The sequence below is a fragment of the Mus caroli genome, chromosome 9, assembly GCF_900094665.2.
Source record: "Mus caroli chromosome 9, CAROLI_EIJ_v1.1, whole genome shotgun sequence".
NCBI classification, from domain to species: Eukaryota; Metazoa; Chordata; class Mammalia; order Rodentia; family Muridae; genus Mus; species Mus caroli.
In genome coordinates this window covers 92,183,916-92,203,443 of record NC_034578.1, presented here as the reverse complement: position 1 = coordinate 92,203,443, position 19,528 = coordinate 92,183,916, and the positions used below count along the sequence as shown (strand labels likewise).

Sequence of the window (19,528 nt, the reverse complement as noted above, 5' to 3'; positions counted from 1 at the left end):
AGAGAGAGAGAGGAAGGAAGGATACTATGTTATGATGTTAGCGCTAACGTATTAAAATCTGTTTTGTTCTACCTTAGCATCAAGGCCTGCCATGGGTTGCCTCTCATAAATGGACAAAGCTGTGATCCTTATGCAACAGTTTCCCTCGTGGGCCCCTCTAGGTAATGCTTATTGAATTGTTACTGCATTTTCAAGTTTAAAGTTGGATTTAAGAATTGGAAATGTACAGTTCTTAGATCAAGTGCTGAGTAACTGACATAAAATAATGCTTTAAAAGAATTTTTAGTAAGTTCTAGAGCACACTTGGTAAACAACTGAGTTCTGTTATCACAGAAAGATACTGGGTGTTATTTCAAATCTGCTGTGTGTTTATTAGGCTGTGGTGAAAACTTCAATCTTACACCATTGTAAAATGTACTTTAAAGTATATTCCTGGGCCAGGTATGGGGGATGCATGCCTTTAATTGAAGTATTTGGGAGGCAGAGGCAGGTGGATCTCTGTGAATCAAGACCACCTTAGTCTGTATAGCAAGCTACAAGCCATCCAAGATGTAAAACAAAAAACCCAAATCATATACACATGGCTGCCTTTACTCATTAACATTCTTACTTTCAAATACCCTCAATTTTCTGTAAGTAAAAAAAAATCACATTTTAGTGACTGTCAACTCAAAATAGCAAAACCGTTTCCATACCAGTGTCTGGGAAGCGGCTTAGGACTGAGAACTGCCTTTTCTGTTCATAGAGAGTTCCAAACTCCAGAAGAACTACTGAGTCCCAGACTGTGGTGAAGTGCAGCATAATGTTGAGTAATTGGTCTATAATTTATGAAAAACCAGTAACACTTTGTGGTATCTATATTAGATAACTTCATTGTAGTTTCTTTACAAGACTGACTAGTCTGGAGTTTGTGTGCAACTTAAAGCTGTTTGAATCAAGAAACAAAAGCACAAAATTTGTTATCCTTATCACCATGACTCCCCTTTATCACCTACAGCTCTAGTCTTTGTTTTTTCAGTCATCAAGTCTTAAAAAAAAGAGTGTGTGTGTGTGTGTGTGTGTGTGAGAGAGAGAGAGAGAGAGAGAGAGAGAGAGAGAGAGAGCGAGCATGCCAGATCTGGGTGCTGGGAATTGAACCAAGATCCTTTAGAAGAGCAGCCACTGAGCCATCTCTCCAACCCGAAACTTTTTTTTTAATCACAGTTGATTTTGCTATTATACTACAGTTGCACAGACATTCCCATTGGTTGAATCTAGTCAACGACACAAGACTCCCAGTACATTTCTTTATAACTGCCTCTGAATTTGTCCATTCACTAAGAATTAGCAGGCTTTTTTTTTTTTGTCTTTGTAAGTTTCTGTCCTGGCTGCAGCCCTCAGAAGTAAACTGGGTTCAGAGTTACCTTTCATGCTTCTCAGGTGTTCCCGCATCAGTAAAGGCACTTNGAGGCTTGGGCCTTTCTTCTCACCACTCCTTCTGGTAGTGTAATAGGATGTGTTTTCAAATGTCAAAGATCATTTGCAATCAGCTTCTCATAACTGTGGAGACAGTAACCCAATCTTGCCATGTATAGATATGTAAAACTGTGTGTGGATATTCATCAGATTCAAGTTTGTGAGGTTTANATCCTTGGCTTTTTTCCTTTGCATAATATGTAAATTATTGTCTTCTCTCAGTTGTCCTAAAACGTAGGCAGAGGTTAGACATCCTAGTTGGGAATAGCTTGTTTTATAATTGTGTACTATTAAGTTCTACAAGGTATAACTCTACTACATTGGAACAGGAATGACCAAAAGAAGACAAAAGTAAAGAAGAAAACAAGCAATCCGCAGTTCAATGAAGTCTTCTATTTTGAGGTAATTTCTTGTTTTATATAAATGTTAATGTTTGATATATAATTCTAGTTGATTTAATTTTGTAAACTATAACCATCAAAATTGTTTTATTAATTAATGCAGCTAATAATCTCTATCCAGAGAGCAGTAGAACTATAATATCACACATGCAGCTCTGCTTGGTTTGGAAGTGGGGAGGGCTAGAGCCCCTACCATGTAGTCACATTGTCACAGCTCCCTTGAGAGCCTCCCAACACTTTCCAGTCTACCTGACACATAGTGACTTCTGAGCAGACTGTTGGAAAACCTATAGGAATTTAAATATTACCATTCAGAAGATCTGAAACCTTTTCCCAGTTGACATTAATGATCAATTAAATGTAAACCCTGCCTTCCATACCCTGTAGAAGGGTGATTTTATAAGGAAGAAAGGACAGTAGCAAATCTACCAAATATGAGACTACTTTGAGAGTTTGAAACACTTTACGATTAGGCCTTTTTACCATTAAGTTCTCTAAATCTAATTTACTCTGTAGATGTAGCTTGTTCATGCAGATCTCCAGCTGCCTTGAGTGAATCCTAACCACTGGACCACCAAGCTTGCATCTTCAGCTGCTTTGAAATTGCCCCAAATAAAGTGCTTTGGCATTCTTTAAAGTATTTAGTCCTTTTTCATATTAATTGAAGACTATAGAAAAACTAAAAATCAAAATATCTAAAAGGTTGTAATAACAGAACAAGTTGCAATTGATATTAAGATATGAGAACAGGTTGTAAAAGTGAGTAATTACATCTTGAAGTTTTTATTTTGTTTTTTCCTCTGTTTTGGAGAGGGCACCAAAGTACTCCTACTCATGCCTGATTGTTGTTCTTTAATAACAAGGAGCATGAGCTGAAGAAAATGCCAAAGGTGACATAGGAAACTGGGGGTGGGGTGGGGGACAAGAAAAACCTACCGAGTCAGGAGGCTTCCTTTCCTGGCTGAGGACTTGGTGCCGCTTTCTCCATTTATTAACGATTCTTATGTCTAACCATGAGAATGAGAAGAAGATGACAATTTTAAGAGCTCCTGTNCAAAGTCACTCACTGCATATAGTTCACACCTCAGGTGGCCTGGAACTTGCTGCTTAGGAAGAACCTGTAGCCAGCAGGTAACTTTCTGAAAGCTGAGTCAGAAATGCTTGCCTTACCAATTTACCTCTCAGGCCTTAAACTGTTTATTCATCTAGTCCTTTGTTAGCTTGGTTGTACAGACAGGCATGTTCAGTACAACCAGAGCAAGACATAAGAAAGCACACACAGGTGCATATACACAGCTATAATGTGTAACACCCTCTCTCGAGCTCAGGGTTAAAACAGTCCAAAACTAGATTTTTGCAAGAACAGAAATAATATTACAGAGANAGAACACTTTGGGCACAGAAACAGAAAAACTGAAAGTTATATCCAGAGAACATCAAGTAAAGATTTAACTAAGTTTGGTAAAGTAACCAGAAAAAAGTAGAAAGATGGAATAAACTGGTAAATGAAACCTTCCATTGCCTGTCCGGCGGTGCTTTAACTTTAGCCATTAAACTAGAAAGAAGTAACCACAATCTGTTAGCAGGTACCTAGAGACTTACGTTTTCAGTGTTCAAAGAGCTGAGAGGGGGCAGAAGTCGAGATAACTGATTGTGGAAGAAAAGGGAGAAAGAAATCAAAAGCATCCATGGATCTGTGTAAAATTCCTCCACCAGGCGTCAGATGTGGTACATGCCTGTCATCCCAGTCCTTGAGAGGTGTAGGCAGGAAGAGCAGAGCTTCAAGGCCAGTCTCAGGCCACCTTATCTCAAAAAACAAATCGATTTGCTAGCAGGACAGTTCATGACTGAAACATGGTAGGTGATAACTATGGATTACAATACAGGATTTGTTACAGAGTCAGGGGAGCCAACAGTGAAGAGATGCAGCAGAGGAGAAAACCAGTCAGCTCTGGTGCTCACTAACCACTCCGCTTCAGACGTGCTGATGAAGTTTGTACTGTCGCTTCCTCATTTTTAAAGTGAGGGGAATAAATCTAGCTCTGCCTGCCTCAAAGCAACAGTCTGATGAGTCCAGAGATGTGATAGCACTGTGTAAGCCAGACAACATGGTGNGGCTTTAAGTTACTTTTAGAACAAAATAAAACAACCTTGGAGAACCACCTGTGCAATTCCAAGGAAGAACAGAGAGCAAGAGGTAGCAGGCTAGCCCACAGGTAAACCAAATGCAAAGAACTCGTCTAGGACTAGGGCGGGGGTCGGGGGAGGGAGGAAAGGAGAGAAGAAAGAAGAGAGAGAGGCCAAGGACACTGACAATCTTAGACTAGAAAGAAGTGATCAGACTAGTAAAGACAGCTGGACTTAAAGTAAACCAAACACTTATAACACATGCTTGTTAATACTGTGGTGAAAGGAGCAGGCTTGGGGAGGTAACCTTAGAACCATCACCTCGTCAGANGTCCTGAGGGTGGGAGGNAAGTGGATGCTNAGCTTGGTGGCAGTTGAGGAAGTTCCTGCCCAGTGGCCTTGATATTTTCAGTAAAAACTGTGAGAAGGAAATATGAGTAGGTGTGACCCGTGCAGACAGAGCGTTGTAACCAGGGAACCAGATGTGGCTCTAAGTAGAACTGACAGTGTGGAGGCAAGGAGGCCTCTGATTTTTATGCCAGACTTTCTTACCTTCTGGTGCATAGTTGGTACATTTCCCATGCTTTGGAAATTACATTCACACTTGACTCTTTATATTTGTAATTGAATATTTTGGGGATGGTCATTTTTGAACTCATGAAGGAAAGATATTTTAAACAGTCTTTACTGAAATCCTTCATTTGTAGGTAACCAGATCCAGCAGTTACACCAGGAAGTCCCAGTTCCAGGTGGAGGAGGAGGACATTGAGAAGCTGGAGATCAGGTCAGTGCCGTCCTGTCGTGCTAGAGAATGGCTTTTCTCCATGCAAACCTCCATAGAGCTCTTTATAGCAAGCTGATCGATGAAACTTAGATGAACAGGCATCTAACTTAATCCACTTAGCCTTTCAAAATCGGATTCTTTTCAGAAATACCAAGTAGTTTTCTTGCGTGAGCAAAGACAGCCTAATCTCACCTAGTCTGTTTTCATTTTCCCTGATTTAATTGCTCCTTCACTACCTGGGTTATAGTATAATGAATGGAAGACTGATTATATTTAATCCAATTTAGAAATAATTTTTTTATTCTTCTTAACATATCTGCTGACTATCAGAAATTTCAGTGAGGTAAGGCGATAACCGCACAGGTGCATGTGTTTGAAGTTTGTGATATTTCCNAGGCCTTAAATATCTATGCTGTTTTGGAAAGGAAACTTTTGCAAATGCATGTGTAGGTGTGGTGTTAACAGTGTGTTGTCTAAAAGGCATATTAATCATGTGTTCACATTGTTAGGCAATATTTTTCTAAATTACCGATCTTTATGTATTAATTAATAACATTGATTTATCATCAAAGAAAAAGTGTGGTCTTGTTTTGTTTTCTCAATTCAGTAAAGTAACCCTTTTGTCCTAATGCTACAAACTAAAAACAAACAAAAAAACCAACCCTAGACTTTCAGACTTAGTTTCTCCTTTTATACTGTTTAGAATTTGGCCAGGAAGCTGGCCTAGGTGGGAAAGCACTTGCTGCCAAACAAGTCTTCCTGAGTTGTATTCCTTGGACCCACACAACGGAAGGAAAGTGCCAACTCCTGTAAATTGTCTCTGACCTCCACTGTGCACAGTGGCATGCAACCCTCCCCCAAAACTAGTTAATAAGGATGTAAATTACAATTTAAATCATGATTTTTTTTCAATAAAAATTACTGTAGTAATTTGCTTTCAATGTCTAGATAATGCATTATATGACAATGCTAATCTAACCTGTCTTTTAAAAGCATGTAAAAATACAGTACAAATCAAAATCACTTGAAACTACTCAGTGTGGTTTGCCAAAATTAAAGCTAGGTTTTCAATTTTCAGGATTGACTTGTGGAATAATGAAAACCTAGTCCAAGATGTTTTCCTGGGGGAGATTAAGGTTCCTGTCAATGTGTTAAGAAGTGATTCCTTTCATCAAGCCTGGTAAGACGACAGACACTCTAATGAACCCAATTTAATTCTCTTTAATAAAGAATATAAATACACGCTTGCTGGAAATCAGTCAAAAGTTACTGAGATTAATTTGGTTATGAATTTGTTATTAGAGGAAAAATAAGTCCTTTAATAGTTGTATCACTTGATCTGTGATACTGAGATAAAGAATTTAGTTATCTAGGAATATTTTTCTGTTTAAGAATAAAATCTTGGGACTGTAGAAATAGCTGAACTCTCTGCTCTGTTTGGACGGGGTTTCAGATCCTAGCACCTACCTCAGAGCACTCAAAAAAAGGCTTTAACTTTAGGACTAAGGAGCCCACTGCTCTCTNTGGTCTTGATGAGCACCTGTACATGGACACACACAAACACACACACACTAAAATTAAAGTCTTAAATCTAAGAAATGAGAAACATTAAGACATCGAATGAACCACTCATTGATGCTTGATCACATGTCATCATCTGCAGTTTGGATGCTTTTTGGTCAAAGAATTGTGGGTAGAAAGCAGAGGGCTTGTTGAGAAGGCACAGCAGTGGCGGGGGCAGTGTATGATTTTCAATTATCACTCATTTGCAAATGCAGATAACCTTGATGTGTTTTCTGAGTGTAGGGTATTGACTATAATGTCATTTGGCCTTTTCATGGCTCTAATAGTGATACTGAATTAATAACGTTAATGTTAATAACCTTAATGTTTGACATTAAATTCATACTTATTTCAATGTGAAACTTTTTGTCGGCTATAGCCCTTAAAAACTAGTGTTTTCTGTCTCTTCATGTGTCTGAGCCCATGTTTCTTCCTAGATTGATTGGTATGTAGGATCATGCTTTCTCAGTTGTTGGTGCTTGTTGATGCTGCTTTGTGAGGTTGTAGGTATACATACACTCACGCGCACGTAGAGAACAGAGCTTGACACTGGATATGTTCATCAGTCACTCTCAGTTTCTGGAGAGAGGACTTCAGAACCAGGAGCTCACTGATTAGCTGGGCTGGGTGGCACTGAGCTCCAGGGACTCTGCCTGTCGTTACCTGCCTGGTGCAAGGATTACAGATGTGCCCACCACTAAACCCAGCTTTTACATAGGTGCTGGGAACCTAAACTCGGATTCTCATGCTCTGCAGAGCAAGCACTTTAGCAGCTGAGCCATTTCTCTGACCTCTGTCTCTTCCCTTTAAAGGCCACTTTTTAAAATGAAATGTAATATTTGTGCCTGCTTATTAAGTAAGTATAATATTCACTTGTATATNCTGTGTAATGATCAAATCAGTATAGTCAGCATTTCCATCTCTCAAATACCATTTCCATGTTGGATCCTGGAGAATTAAAGTGTGCTGAACTGTGACATCAGTTGTTACAGACCATAGTGAACCTGTTGGATTATAAACAGGAGAGCTGCTACTCCCACGCTGCACTGAAAGCCCNTTCTAATAATAATACCTTTCTCTGACGGTCTCCCCTCCTGCCTCTAGCAACTTATAGTCTTTGTTTTTATGTGGATCAACTTTAGTTTTCACAAAGGAATAAGAACTTGTGGTCTTTGTCTTTCTGTGCCTTATTTCACATGATAAAATGACCTCCAGTTCCAGATGGGTTACCATAAGTGATAGGATTTCACCCTTTAATAGCAAAATGTCTGTTGATGAGTAAATGAATTTAAATAACGTGGTCTGTACACACTGGGATGTTAACATAAGAACCATTCTTTAGAACTCAGCTGCCTAGAAGAGGAGTTGGTGTTGACTGTTCAGGGGTTGGGTTTTTGTTGTTTGGTTTTTATTGTTTTAGTTTCTGAGACAGAATCTNACTATTTAACCTTGACTGGCCTAGATCTTACTATGAGGACCAGACTGTCCTTGAACTCAGAGATCCACCTGTCTTTGCCTTCTAAGTGCTGAGATCTAAGCTGTGCATCACTCCAGCTGACGTAGGACTTAGATGTTTCTCTTTGGTCTCACTTGCCTTTAAAGGAGCCTGCCACCAGACAGTCCTCATTGGGATTTTGCTATCCCATAGCCTCACTTAGACTCTATTTTAGACTGATTTTCAAATTTTATTTTTTAACTCTTCCAATGCAAATCTAAATGTATTAGTCTCTCTAAAAACATTTTGTGTGTTTTAATTTCTAAATGCATCCAGAGAAGGAGAAAAATGACTTAATTGTTGAGAAAAGTGTATTACCGNTTGCCTCCCCTGCCCCCATGTCATATTTCCTCCCTTCTCCATGAAAATTCCTGAACTCAGTTTTTAAGTCTTGAAAATAACATACCATACCTTTAGTACAGAAGAAAAATGAGTTGTTGTGTCTCCCAGGGGCCTCCACAATGAGCCTCAGACCTGCCCCCACAGTGTGACACAGTCTTTCCATATGCTTTCAAATTTGACAAAACTTTCTACCTTGGCCAACTTGGAATATTAACAGACAATAAGTAACTTTATTTCAATTTCTTCTATCAATAGTATAAGTATTTTATGTGCTCTTGAGTGCTGGTGTCTTTGAGGTCAGAATCGTTGAATCCTCTGGAGCTGGAGTCACAGGTGATTTGTGGCTACCTGATTTTGGTTGCTAAGAATTGAACTCAAGTTCTTTGTAAGAGTTTATGATCTCAACCATTGAGCTAGTTCTCTAGGCCCCAATAATATGAATATTTTAATTTAAAGTAGTCTGTCAGAAGCATAAATAATAAAATTTATGTAGCATAAAAGAGAAGAATCTGCTAATCTATATGTATTAATGTACATTGTATGAAAATATAAAAATATTAATGCCATTTTAATTCAAGATCTTGGTCTCCTTTATCACTTATAGAGCTGTAGCATCCTCTAGTGGTATTAAAGATAACTGCACAAAACCTCATTTCCATTCAGGCATAGTTATTTCTAATGTTGATATTGCAAAGGGTCATAATAACTTACTAGTAGGTAGTAACCTTGCTTTAAGTTTTTNTGTTTTCTTTTTTCCAATAATTTCCATTAGTATTTGCCTATTATATTGTATGTCTAAAAACTGGTTTTTGATGGTTTAATTTTTTTAAGATTTCTATTTTATGTATATGAGTGTTTTGCTATATGTATGTCTGTGTACCGCATGTATGCCTGGTGCTTGTGGGGGTCATCAGAGGGTGTCAGATGTCCTGCCGCAGGAATTAGAGATAGTTGTGAGCCATGTGGGTCCTCTACAAAAGCAGCAAGTGGTCTCCACTGCTGCATCATCTCTCCAGCCCTACTTCCTATTTAATTTTATTTGCAGATTATAATACGATGACTCAGGCCACTTTCCCTTGCTTTCTAAGATGTCTTTTGTTGCTCTTACGTACATGTTACTTTTATGTGTGTCCCTTGCGCGTGCGGCCTGTGAATGCCTGCAGGAATTGTTCTCTGTTTCCACCACTTGCCTTCTGGGTATTGAAGTAAAGGCGTCGCTTGAGTCGGTTCTCGGTGGTGGTGGAACCTGGAAGAATGAAGTGGACTACAGTCTTGTGCTAGCCAGCTGCACTCAGNGCATCACACATTTCATACTTGGAGTGATTTACCTCCTTAACATTGTTTTTTAATTGGTGATAATTAGATCAGATGTTAGCATTGTCTTTTTTGTGTTGATATTAGCTAATTTTCATTTTGCCATGTGTAGAATATAGAACATAATTTGATTTTTTAAATAGTTTTTTTTTTTTAAAAAAATAGGAATTATACCATTCCTAGGTAAAAAGATGTAAAAGAGAATCCTGCCTCCTTCCCCAGTGCCACTTGCCTAGGTCTTGTTTCTGAGCCAGCCTCTGTTCTCTAGATTCTGGGAGTATTTTCTGTATTCATAGGCAAATGCATGTATATATTTTCATTCATTGATTTGTTGTATTGAAACTGGGTTTCTGTGTGGCCTGGGAGTCATAATCTCCTGCTTTAGCCTCCCAAGTGCACACACGACCACATGCCCACCTGTACTATGCCTGTATGTTTACTCAACAGTGTAGTAGAACACTATAGAGAGGCGTTGACTCTTGATGGTGGTTAACAACTTATACTCTAGAATCAGACAGCCTTAATTCAGGTCCCATCCTCGCCAGTAAGCACTTGCTCTGTGCTTCTTATTTCGTGGACACACTGAGGGCTGAATGTGCTGAGAACACAGTCCGCCCACGAGCTGCCGTCTGGCCCGTGGTTTCTTCTTCAGTAGCTCAGCTGTCTACTTCTCCCGTTTGCTTGTTACCTCACTACCATCTGTGAGTCAGCTGTACTTTTACTTTAGGTACTTGCTACAGCCAAGAGACAATGGAAACAAATCATCTAAAACCGATGACCTGGGGTCTCTTCTGTTAACTCTCTGTTACACAGAAGACTGCGTGCTTCCATCAGACTACTATGGACCGTTGAAAGCTTTGCTGCTAAAATCACCAGATGTTCAGGTACTTTAAAAATCTTTTTTTTCCCCAAGTGTTTTGTGATTTGTTCTGGATTTGTATATAGGTACAAAGCTTCAAGGGATAAACCCAGAAAACCGGTCAGCTTCATCAGTCCACATGTTGAAGGAGCCCGTGTGGTCAGCTCTGGGAACTACTATAAAAATCTTATATGATCCCCAAGTGGGGCAGTCTCTGGATGGTCGTTCCTTCAGTCTCTGCTCTGAACTTTGTCAGACTGCCCCACTTGGGGATCCATGCCATAAACAACAACCACCAAACCCAGACACTATTACAGATGCCAATAAGAGCTTGCTGACAGGAGCCTGATAGAGTTCTCTCCTGAGAGGCTCTGCCAGTATCTGGCAAATACAGAAGTAGATACTCACAGTCATCCATTGGANNGAGCACAGGGTCCCCAGTGAAGGAGCTAGAGAAAGTATCCAAGGAGCTGAAGAGGTTTGTAGCCCCATAGGAAGAATATCAATATGAACTAACCAGTACCCCCAGAGCTCCTTGGAACTAAGCCACCAATCAAAGAAAACACATGTTGAGACTCATGGCTCTAGCTGCACATGTAGCAGAGGATGGCCTAGTCAGTCATCAATGGGAGGAGAGGCCCTAAGTCCTGTGAAGTTTCTATGCCCCAGTATAGGGGAATGCCAGGGCAGGAATGGGATTGAGTGGGTTGGTAAGCAGAGGGAAGGGGGAGGGAATAGGGGGTTTTCTGAGGGGAGACTAGCAAATTTCATTTGAAATGAAAATATCTAATAAAAAAAAAGAAATTTAAAAAATCTTACATGAAAAGGCTAAATTAACTCTGCAAATGATAAAAGATTTCAGTGTCAGCTCCTACAGAGTGCTGTGTATTTGATTTCTCTGAACCTGAATACTGATATGTGCTTCAAATCTTATCTCTGATTATAATTTAGAAAACTAAATACTATTTTACCTCTGATCAGTTATAATTAATGAGTGTGCTTAAATTACACCCACAGGTTAGTGATTAAGCAACCATGGTTCCTTGATTCTGTCCTTGTTTTTACCTTCTTTATCCTAGCCAGTATCCGCCTCAGCTGCTTATATTTTGGGTGAAATATGTCAAGATCAAAAGGATGCTGTTTTGCCCCTTGTACGACTGTTGCTGCATCACAATAAACTTGTCCCTTTTATCACTGCGGTGGCCGAGCTGGACTTGAAGGATACTCCGTAAGAACTCTATTTCATTAAATGTTTAAACCTCAATTTGCCAGATTGTTTTTATAGTCTCAGTTCTTTTGTATTGACCAAGTTTACTATACACTAGGTTAAAAAGAATTGCTTAGTCAGTAACAAAAGACAGTTCTTAGAGTTACCAAACAGAATTTGACCGTAAGAACCAGTTATGCAGAAATGTGTATAATTCAGTGGTGCCATTTCCTTTGTTACGATTACTGATCTTTGCTCCTGGATGCAGTGATTCACATGTCACAGCAACAGCTCTCTATCACGGTTGTTACACTTGTAGGCACACATAGGACATTGTGAAGAGCGGTCAGTGCCTTTCCATTTTCATCGTAGTAAGACAACACCATCATTTTATGCACACATACCCACACTACATTTTTTTACATTCATAAACATAGTTTCTTTTTCAAAATGACTTTTAGCATTTTCATAAAATAGTTTTGATAGGTTTAGAAATTCTAATGGCAGCAAACATTGCTGCTAGTAGTAAAAGTTACTAAAATTGTGTATATGTTCAAAGTCAAATTATTACTGTTTGAAACTTTTCTTCTTTTTGCTGTCAATGGTTTTTGTCTATTTCTATTTCAGAGATGCCAACGCAATATTTAGAGGAAACTCCCTGGCTACCCAGTGTCTGACTGAGATGATGAAGATAGTGGGAGGGCACTACCTGAAAGTCACGCTGAAGCCTGTTCTAGATGAGGTACTGAGTAGACCTCACTGCAGAGCCTGTGACCAGCTAGAGCAGCCTTCTCAGCTTGTATGTCTTGAAAAGCCCTTTCACAGATCATCTGAGGCGTCTCCGTGTCAGATGTTTACGTCATGATTCGTAACCACAGCTAAATACAGTTATGAAGTAACAGAGAGAGTAACCTTACGCAGGGGCCACCCCAACATGCGGAGCTGTAGGAGAGGGCCCCAGCAGTAGGAAGGCTGAGAGCCACTGTGGTAGAGCTTCTCTTTCAAGAAGTAATGTGTTAATTAAAAGGGTCTGTCCATTCATGGGCTACTGGAGGAATAGGTGTAGACACTTTGTAAGTAAATTTCTTTGCCCTCTGTGGATTCTTACTCACAAGATACATTGATCTACATTATTGTTTGTTAGATTTTTATTTTACTAGGATTTTGATATAGTTCTTTGGGAAATTGTTTATACTGTTTTAGTTATCTTCAGGTGGGAGCTTTACATTTTGTTAGATTTATGTTTTATAAAATCAGAAGAAGAAGAAGAATTATATTCATGTTGTTAAATCACCTAGGAAAGAAGAGTAACTGAGAAATACTTGTGTATTCCAGATATGTGAGTCCTCAAAATCCTGTGAAATAGATCCTGTTAAGTTGAAAGAGGGAGATAATGTAGAGAATAATAAGGTATGATTATATAGTATAGTTTATATCTACATTAATTTTGATCTTAATATGATACCTGTCTCCCATAAATGGTTTATTTTATTTTCTATGTATGAGTGTTTTGTCTGCATGTATGTCAGTGTGCCATATGTGTGCCTGGTACCTGTGGAAGTCAGAAGAGGGCATTGAATCATCTGGGAATAGAGTTGAGGTGGTTATAAACCATAATGTGGGTGCTAAAATCAAACCCGGGTCCTCCGCAAGCACATAAGTGCTCTTAACCACTTAGCCATCTCTCTGCCCTCCCCTCCACATAGACTCTTAATCCGTGCTTCTTGTGGAAATTACTCATGTGTTCATTCATTTGTCTAGAAAGTCTGAATTTAACTTAATAAATTAACCTTAATGTTGATTGGCCTTTAAACTGAGTTGGGACTAGAAGCAGTACTTCAGGAGACTCGATAGTCCTTCTCTAATAAGTCTCATACCCATTATTTGTTCTCATGAAGATATTGAAGCTGTGTGACAATCAGAATCTTAGTGTTTACTTTGTTAAAACCTGCAGGAGAATCTGTACTACTATGTGGACAAAGTATTCAATACGATTGTAGGATCAAGTGTGAGCTGCCCCACTGTGATGTGTGATATTTTTTATTCTCTGAGGCAAATGGCTGCTAAGAAATTTCCTAGTAAGTGCCTTGTTATACTTAATCACATTTTCTTTTTCTATCTTTTTCTCCATGCTGCTCATTTGGTTTGTATGAAATATTTGTGCATAGGTACAGTCTTCTGAGTTTTTCAAAATGGTGCTAGCTTCTTTGTGAGATTTAATGATTTATTTTTTCTAGAATCTCAAAACATGCAANTCACTTTATTTCAATATAAAGGCAACTATATAAAGAGCTAATCAAAATCATTAGTTTTAAGAAGGGACAGTTTGCATCTGTAAAGTTTTCTATAATATGTAAGGAAATCTTTATGTGTCATATAGTTAACAGATTGTGGAATAAACCTGTGTGTACCAGCTATTTTTTCCAGTTGCCGATTTTCAAACAGTAGTAATTGGTAGTTTTATACAATTGCCTAGATTTGACAGCTTGAAGATACTAAGATGTCTGTGGTGAGATGTCTTTTCAGAAATAGTCTTTGGCTTTACAAATACTTGTCCCACCATCCATAGGACTTTTAGGAATCATCTTGCTTCAGGTTTTGCAAAAATAGCTATATTAAGATTTTGCTTGGAAAGGCTTTATAAAGTTATGAGATCTACTTCTTATTGTTAGCACTTGGAAATACTCAAAATTTTAGTTCATTTCTGCTACATAAATGAATTTGCCAAAACTCATTGCAGATCTGCCCATAACACAGACAAGGCAACTATTTACAAATAATCGGGTTTATCTATCTGCAATAAGACTGTAAACTAACTTTCTTAGCCATCCAACGAGATTTTGTTATTTCATTATGTTTGCATTTGTCAGTCCCTTTATTTAATTCGCCCAATACTAACTGCTACATGAATTCAGGTTTTGGTCTCTTGGCTAATTACAATAAAGAGATAAAACATTTAGCTTTAAATAAATATATCTAGTCTTCATAATCAATAAAGGAGGCAGAGACTTGATTTTGCATACATAAAGATGATGTAGCAATTAGATTCTGTCTTCAAATAGTGAGCTAGATCGTAACCACTTTGCCTGCTTGCTAGTCTGTCTTATCCTTTACTCTTAACATGTTTGAAACCATTACCCATTGATTAGCCAATGAAACTGAGGTCTCAGTTGTTACTACCTGGAGCTCTGCTACCCTGCTAGCAGGGCAAGCAGTCATAATGATGGACAGCTTGACAGTTCCCTACTGAGTGATTTGTAAGACTAAACCCCAAGTCAAATCCGGAGATTCTTTGCCTCACTGCCCCTTTCTCTGGCATCTGATTGTTGGGTTAGTTGTTGACTCCAGTCTGAAACAAGTCCTGACAATGAGTGATCATTGCTACAAGTAGCTTTCAATTCACCTGCAGGTGATGTGAAATATTGGTAGCTTTAAAAGTACTGTCTCTACCTAATTGCTTTTAGTCTTTAAATTGTTGGTTTTTCTTTTTGTGACAAGTACATGAGAGAAACAACATAAAAGGTAATTGTGGGTTCATAGTTTCAGAAGCCTCAGTCCAACACCCACAGGCTCTGTTACTTTAGTCAGGCCTGAGACAAGGCAAAACGCTGTTATGGCATCTTGTAGCAGAGACTGCTTGTCTCCTGGCAGTGAAGAGGCAGGGAGAGGGAGAGGGAGGAATGAGCCAGGGCCAAAATACACCCTTCAAAGACAAATCCAAAGTCCTCTGCTTCCTCTAATCAGCCTCCAGCTTCCACAGCCCCACCACCTCATACAACAGTCTATTGCAATTGGAATCCGTCAGTGTGGTGAACGTTGATCAGATCATGATCTAATCAGCTCTGGAAACATTCTTACAGAAATACTCCAATGGTGGTTCACTGGTCTTGTAGGCATTTTTCATCTAATGAACTGAATAATCAGGACTAACCATAATATAGCCTTAGACACCATGAAGATTTTTAGGGTGAATTTAAAACAAAAATATAAAACTGAAAGCTATTTTTTGGTATTCAGTGTTGCCACTAGGTAGTGCTAGATAGGGCTTTAACATTACTATTCTTTTTTAATAATTTCAAGAATCTTTTATATCAAGAAGCTATTTTTCAAATTAAAAGTATTTCTTTAAAAATGGCAACTTTGCTTTCCGTTTGTTATTTTAAGTTACAGCATTTTTTTCTCTTAGTTTAGCCACAGTCAGCTAATCATTTCACAACTCAATTTTTACAAGTTAGTTTCCTTTCCTACATAGTTTACATGATTTATTTTCTTTTGCTTTCTCATCTTTGATTTATAAGCAGTGTGTTTGCATGACATTTCCCGTTTTATCCCTGCAGATCACCCTCATGTTCAGTACTCTGCAGTGAGCAGCTTTGTCTTCCTTCGTTTCTTTGCTGTAGCGATACTCTCACCTCATGCTTTTCATTTGCGACCTCATTATCCAGTAAGTGTTTGCTCCTCTCAAAGCCTTGTTCCATTTTTATTTACTTTTTGTAAANTGAAGAAGAAATATGCCATTTTTGTTTTTCGGTGATAAGACGTTTCACAGTTGGCAGAATGCTGCTAAGTTGATGTCTGCTGATGAGCAGAGGGGAGCACTCCTCAGGGCCTTTCTCCGCTGCTGCACACGGGCTGCGGTCCTTAGTTACAGGGAGCTGGGGATGCTGGGGTGGTAGGTGGAGTTGTGGCTGGTTGTTAGCCGACCCTTTCCTGGTTTATTACAGCAGTTTATTTTTTTATTTCTATATTCTGAGGCAGACTCTTATNCCATAGCCCAGATGGACCCTGACTCACAGTCTTCCTGCCTCAGCCTCTAGAGTCCAGGAGTACAGGCATACCCACCGCTCCTGGTTTACGGTGGTTTAATCATGGCAGTACTTTAAGATCTCAGAAATGTGAAGGAAAATGAAGAAGTTTATTTGAAAAGTATTCAGGAACCTGACTTACTTGGTATCTTTGTGCTTTTGCTTTCTGTTCACCTAAGTTATATCAAAAGATGAGACTTAAAATGAGAGTGTTCAGTTACCTAAATCTATATCTGAATTGAATATATACCTCTTCATATTTTAAGGTTTCCTTTGTCTTTTAACCTATTTCTAGTCCTTCATATAGCATATTTTTAGTCACTCTTTAGTCTTTCTCTGTTCTAAATATTTTATATATACTTTTGATGCTTTTAGCTGCTGATTTGTATAATGGAATAAGAAAGATTTAGTGATGACTTTGTTCTAAGCTTTATTTTAATCACTTTCTATGTTTAACTCACTTAGGTCTTCCTAGTCACTGTAGGAGTAAATTATTTTATTAGTCCCATATTAAGGAAATCACCATGCANTAACTTCTCTAGGCTCATATAACTAAGACATTGCATTTGGATCCTGCAGTTTGTTCTAGATTCAGATGGGNATAGTTCAGTCTCCACAGCCTATAAGCAGACTGGTGGTGAAAATCTTTTTTCTTTTTAATTTATTTATTTAATGTATNTGAGTACACTGTTGCTGTCTTCAGACACACCAGAAGAGGGCATCAGATACCATTACAGATGGTTGTGAGCCATCATGTAGTTGCTGGGAATTGAACTCAGGACCTCNGGAAGAGTAGTCAGTGCTCTTAACCGCTGAGCCATCTCTCCAGTCCTGGTGTTGAAAATCTTACAGCAACCACTGTCACAGTGCTCAGTGCTGGAGACATATGCAGCCTTAATTGACATTCCCTACTTCAGTGTACCCATGGTCCATCTAGTAGTGCAGTGTAGGGAAAACTTAGGGNCAAAACTGGGTTCTGAATGTTCACTTCCCCTCCNAATAGCCTCACAGTGTTAGCTGAGAGCCATGCTGCAGTGGCAGAAGATGGATGTTCTGTGTAGCCTGTATCCTTTTGTTCATGGAGAACCCTTCTGTGGCTGTGTTAACTAAAGCTGGAATGACCTGGGGCAGTGAGAGCTTGCCAGCAACATTCTATACAGAAACAGAACTCCCACCTNTCCACTTGTGGCTCTGCTTGTATTCAGACTTGGAATTCCTAGATGGAATTTGAAGAAAATCCCTCTAACACAAACACTTTTAGGTCACTTTTCACACAACTTTATTATTTATTACAGTGTTTCCATCTTTTCTTTTTGTTATTATTTGCCCCCATCCCTACCACCTCAGCATCTCCATCCAGTCTTTAACCATAATTCTTCATTTTAAAGAAAATTTGAAGTAGTGGGAATAGAGACAACATTATTTGACATTGGTGCTGTAGGGATGAGCGTAGCTGCCTTCTATTAAGGTAGAACTATTGCATCAATTTAAAGCTAGCACATGATTAGTACCAAGTAAAAAGTATGAGTAAGCACTGCTGTACAGGCTGAGAATACAGAGCAATCTCAGACTGCGATGACTTCATCAGGTACTGGAAGTTACAAGGTAATGCAGGAGCAGAATTGATCAAATGCGACTGAATTTTATGTTTAGAAATCCTTTTAATTTTAAGAAACTAATTATAGAAGATGTTTTAGAGTAGACAAGAAAGAATAAAGAACAGGTAGCTAAATAATTATAGCAAGGGCACGAGATCTGAGCNGTGCTTGCTGACAGAATCAAGGAGTCAAGGGATGTGTGCATACACATGTATAAAAACTGTTTTTGAAAACATTAGTAAAAATGGAGGCATGGGCTAGAGAGCTGGCTCAGCGGTTGAGAGCATTAACTGTACTTCCAGAGGTCCTGAGTTCAATTCCCAGCAACCACATGATGGCTCACAACCATCTGTAATGAAATCTGATGCCCTCTTCTGGTGTGTCTGAGAACAGCAACAGTGCTCACATACACAAAATAAATAAATCTTAAGAAAGAAAGAAAAGAAGAAAGGGTGAGCTGGATTGATGNCTCAGCAGTTAAGAAGGCATACTGCTNTTTCTAAGGCCCTAACTTCAATTCCCAGCACCCATGTCAGGCAGCTCACAGCCATCAGTAACACCTACTCTAGAGGGTCTAACCCCTCTTCTGAGCTCTGGGTACTTGCACCCTGTGTGCACATACCTACACACAGATACACATATGCAGATAAAAAATAAAGTTTTAAAATAATGTAAATAATGAGCTGNACTAAGGGCTGGGACTAGAGCTCAATGTTCAGTCATTTACCAAGCATTTGTGAGGCCCTACATTCAATTCCTGGTGCTGTAAGAAAGAAAAAAAGGACACCTTCACTTGAACCTCCTTGGTGATTGTTGTGTGTTTTTTTAAATACAGATTATGTAAACATTGATTTTGTAAACCAATGTTGAAATTTCATAAAGGAAAATAATTAGATGATTCTTATTATATCCCTCATTCTTCCTTGATTATCCCTTTGAAGGCCCTCCTGCTGAAGACCTCTTTTACCCATTGGTTTGCTTTATGTCTGTTGTATATACCTGTAATACCCTGTGCACTCTCTCTCCCTCTCATGGCATTTTCTATTCTGGTTAGTAACATCTGTGTATAACAGATCTCTGCATACAGACTGCCAGGATCTCCAGAACAAGGGAGGACCTTTTCCTAATATGTGTATCCAAAGCATGTGGTAGTGTCTAAGACAGTCACATGATCAGTTTAATTAATAAAAATGATAGTTGAGAGAAGGAACTCATCAAGTGAGTCTTTTTTTAATGGAGAAACAGATTCATGGTTTAAATACAGGGGAAGAGACAGGCACGTGAAAAATGGGCTTGCTGCCTCCAGGTCAGAATCCTAGAGGATTCTAAGCAAAAGTGTAAGATTAGAACAGAGCAACCACTCTTTTGAAAGATAACAGCAAACTTGGGACATTGGTTTTTTTTGTAGGCCAAAGACAGTCAAATGGCACCAATGAAAAACAAGAGAATGTGTGCTGAGTTACTTTGAATTAAAAAGTTTAACATTTTGGTTGACTTTAATAATAATTTACATAGTGTTTGCTGAGTTGTGTACTGGAAGCCAGGTGAGGAAAGTCCTGGGTATACAGTGATGGGAAA

General features: G+C 38.8%; 1 protein-coding gene across 1 annotated transcript in view; it reads left to right on the top strand.

Annotated features, from left to right (window-relative positions):
* Positions 1–19,528, top strand: part of Rasa2 (RAS p21 protein activator 2) — a 72,896-nt gene that overhangs the window by 31,127 nt on the left and 22,241 nt on the right. The window contains exons 5-14 of the mRNA XM_021172317.2: positions 78–161; positions 1,785–1,857; positions 4,691–4,767; positions 5,846–5,947; positions 10,209–10,365; positions 11,420–11,568; positions 12,175–12,289; positions 12,883–12,957; positions 13,502–13,625; positions 15,885–15,991. Of these exons, the coding sequence (XP_021027976.1) occupies positions 78–161; positions 1,785–1,857; positions 4,691–4,767; positions 5,846–5,947; positions 10,209–10,365; positions 11,420–11,568; positions 12,175–12,289; positions 12,883–12,957; positions 13,502–13,625; positions 15,885–15,991 (1,063 nt within the window). The remainder of the gene's footprint in view (positions 1–77; positions 162–1,784; positions 1,858–4,690; positions 4,768–5,845; positions 5,948–10,208; positions 10,366–11,419; positions 11,569–12,174; positions 12,290–12,882; positions 12,958–13,501; positions 13,626–15,884; positions 15,992–19,528) is intronic.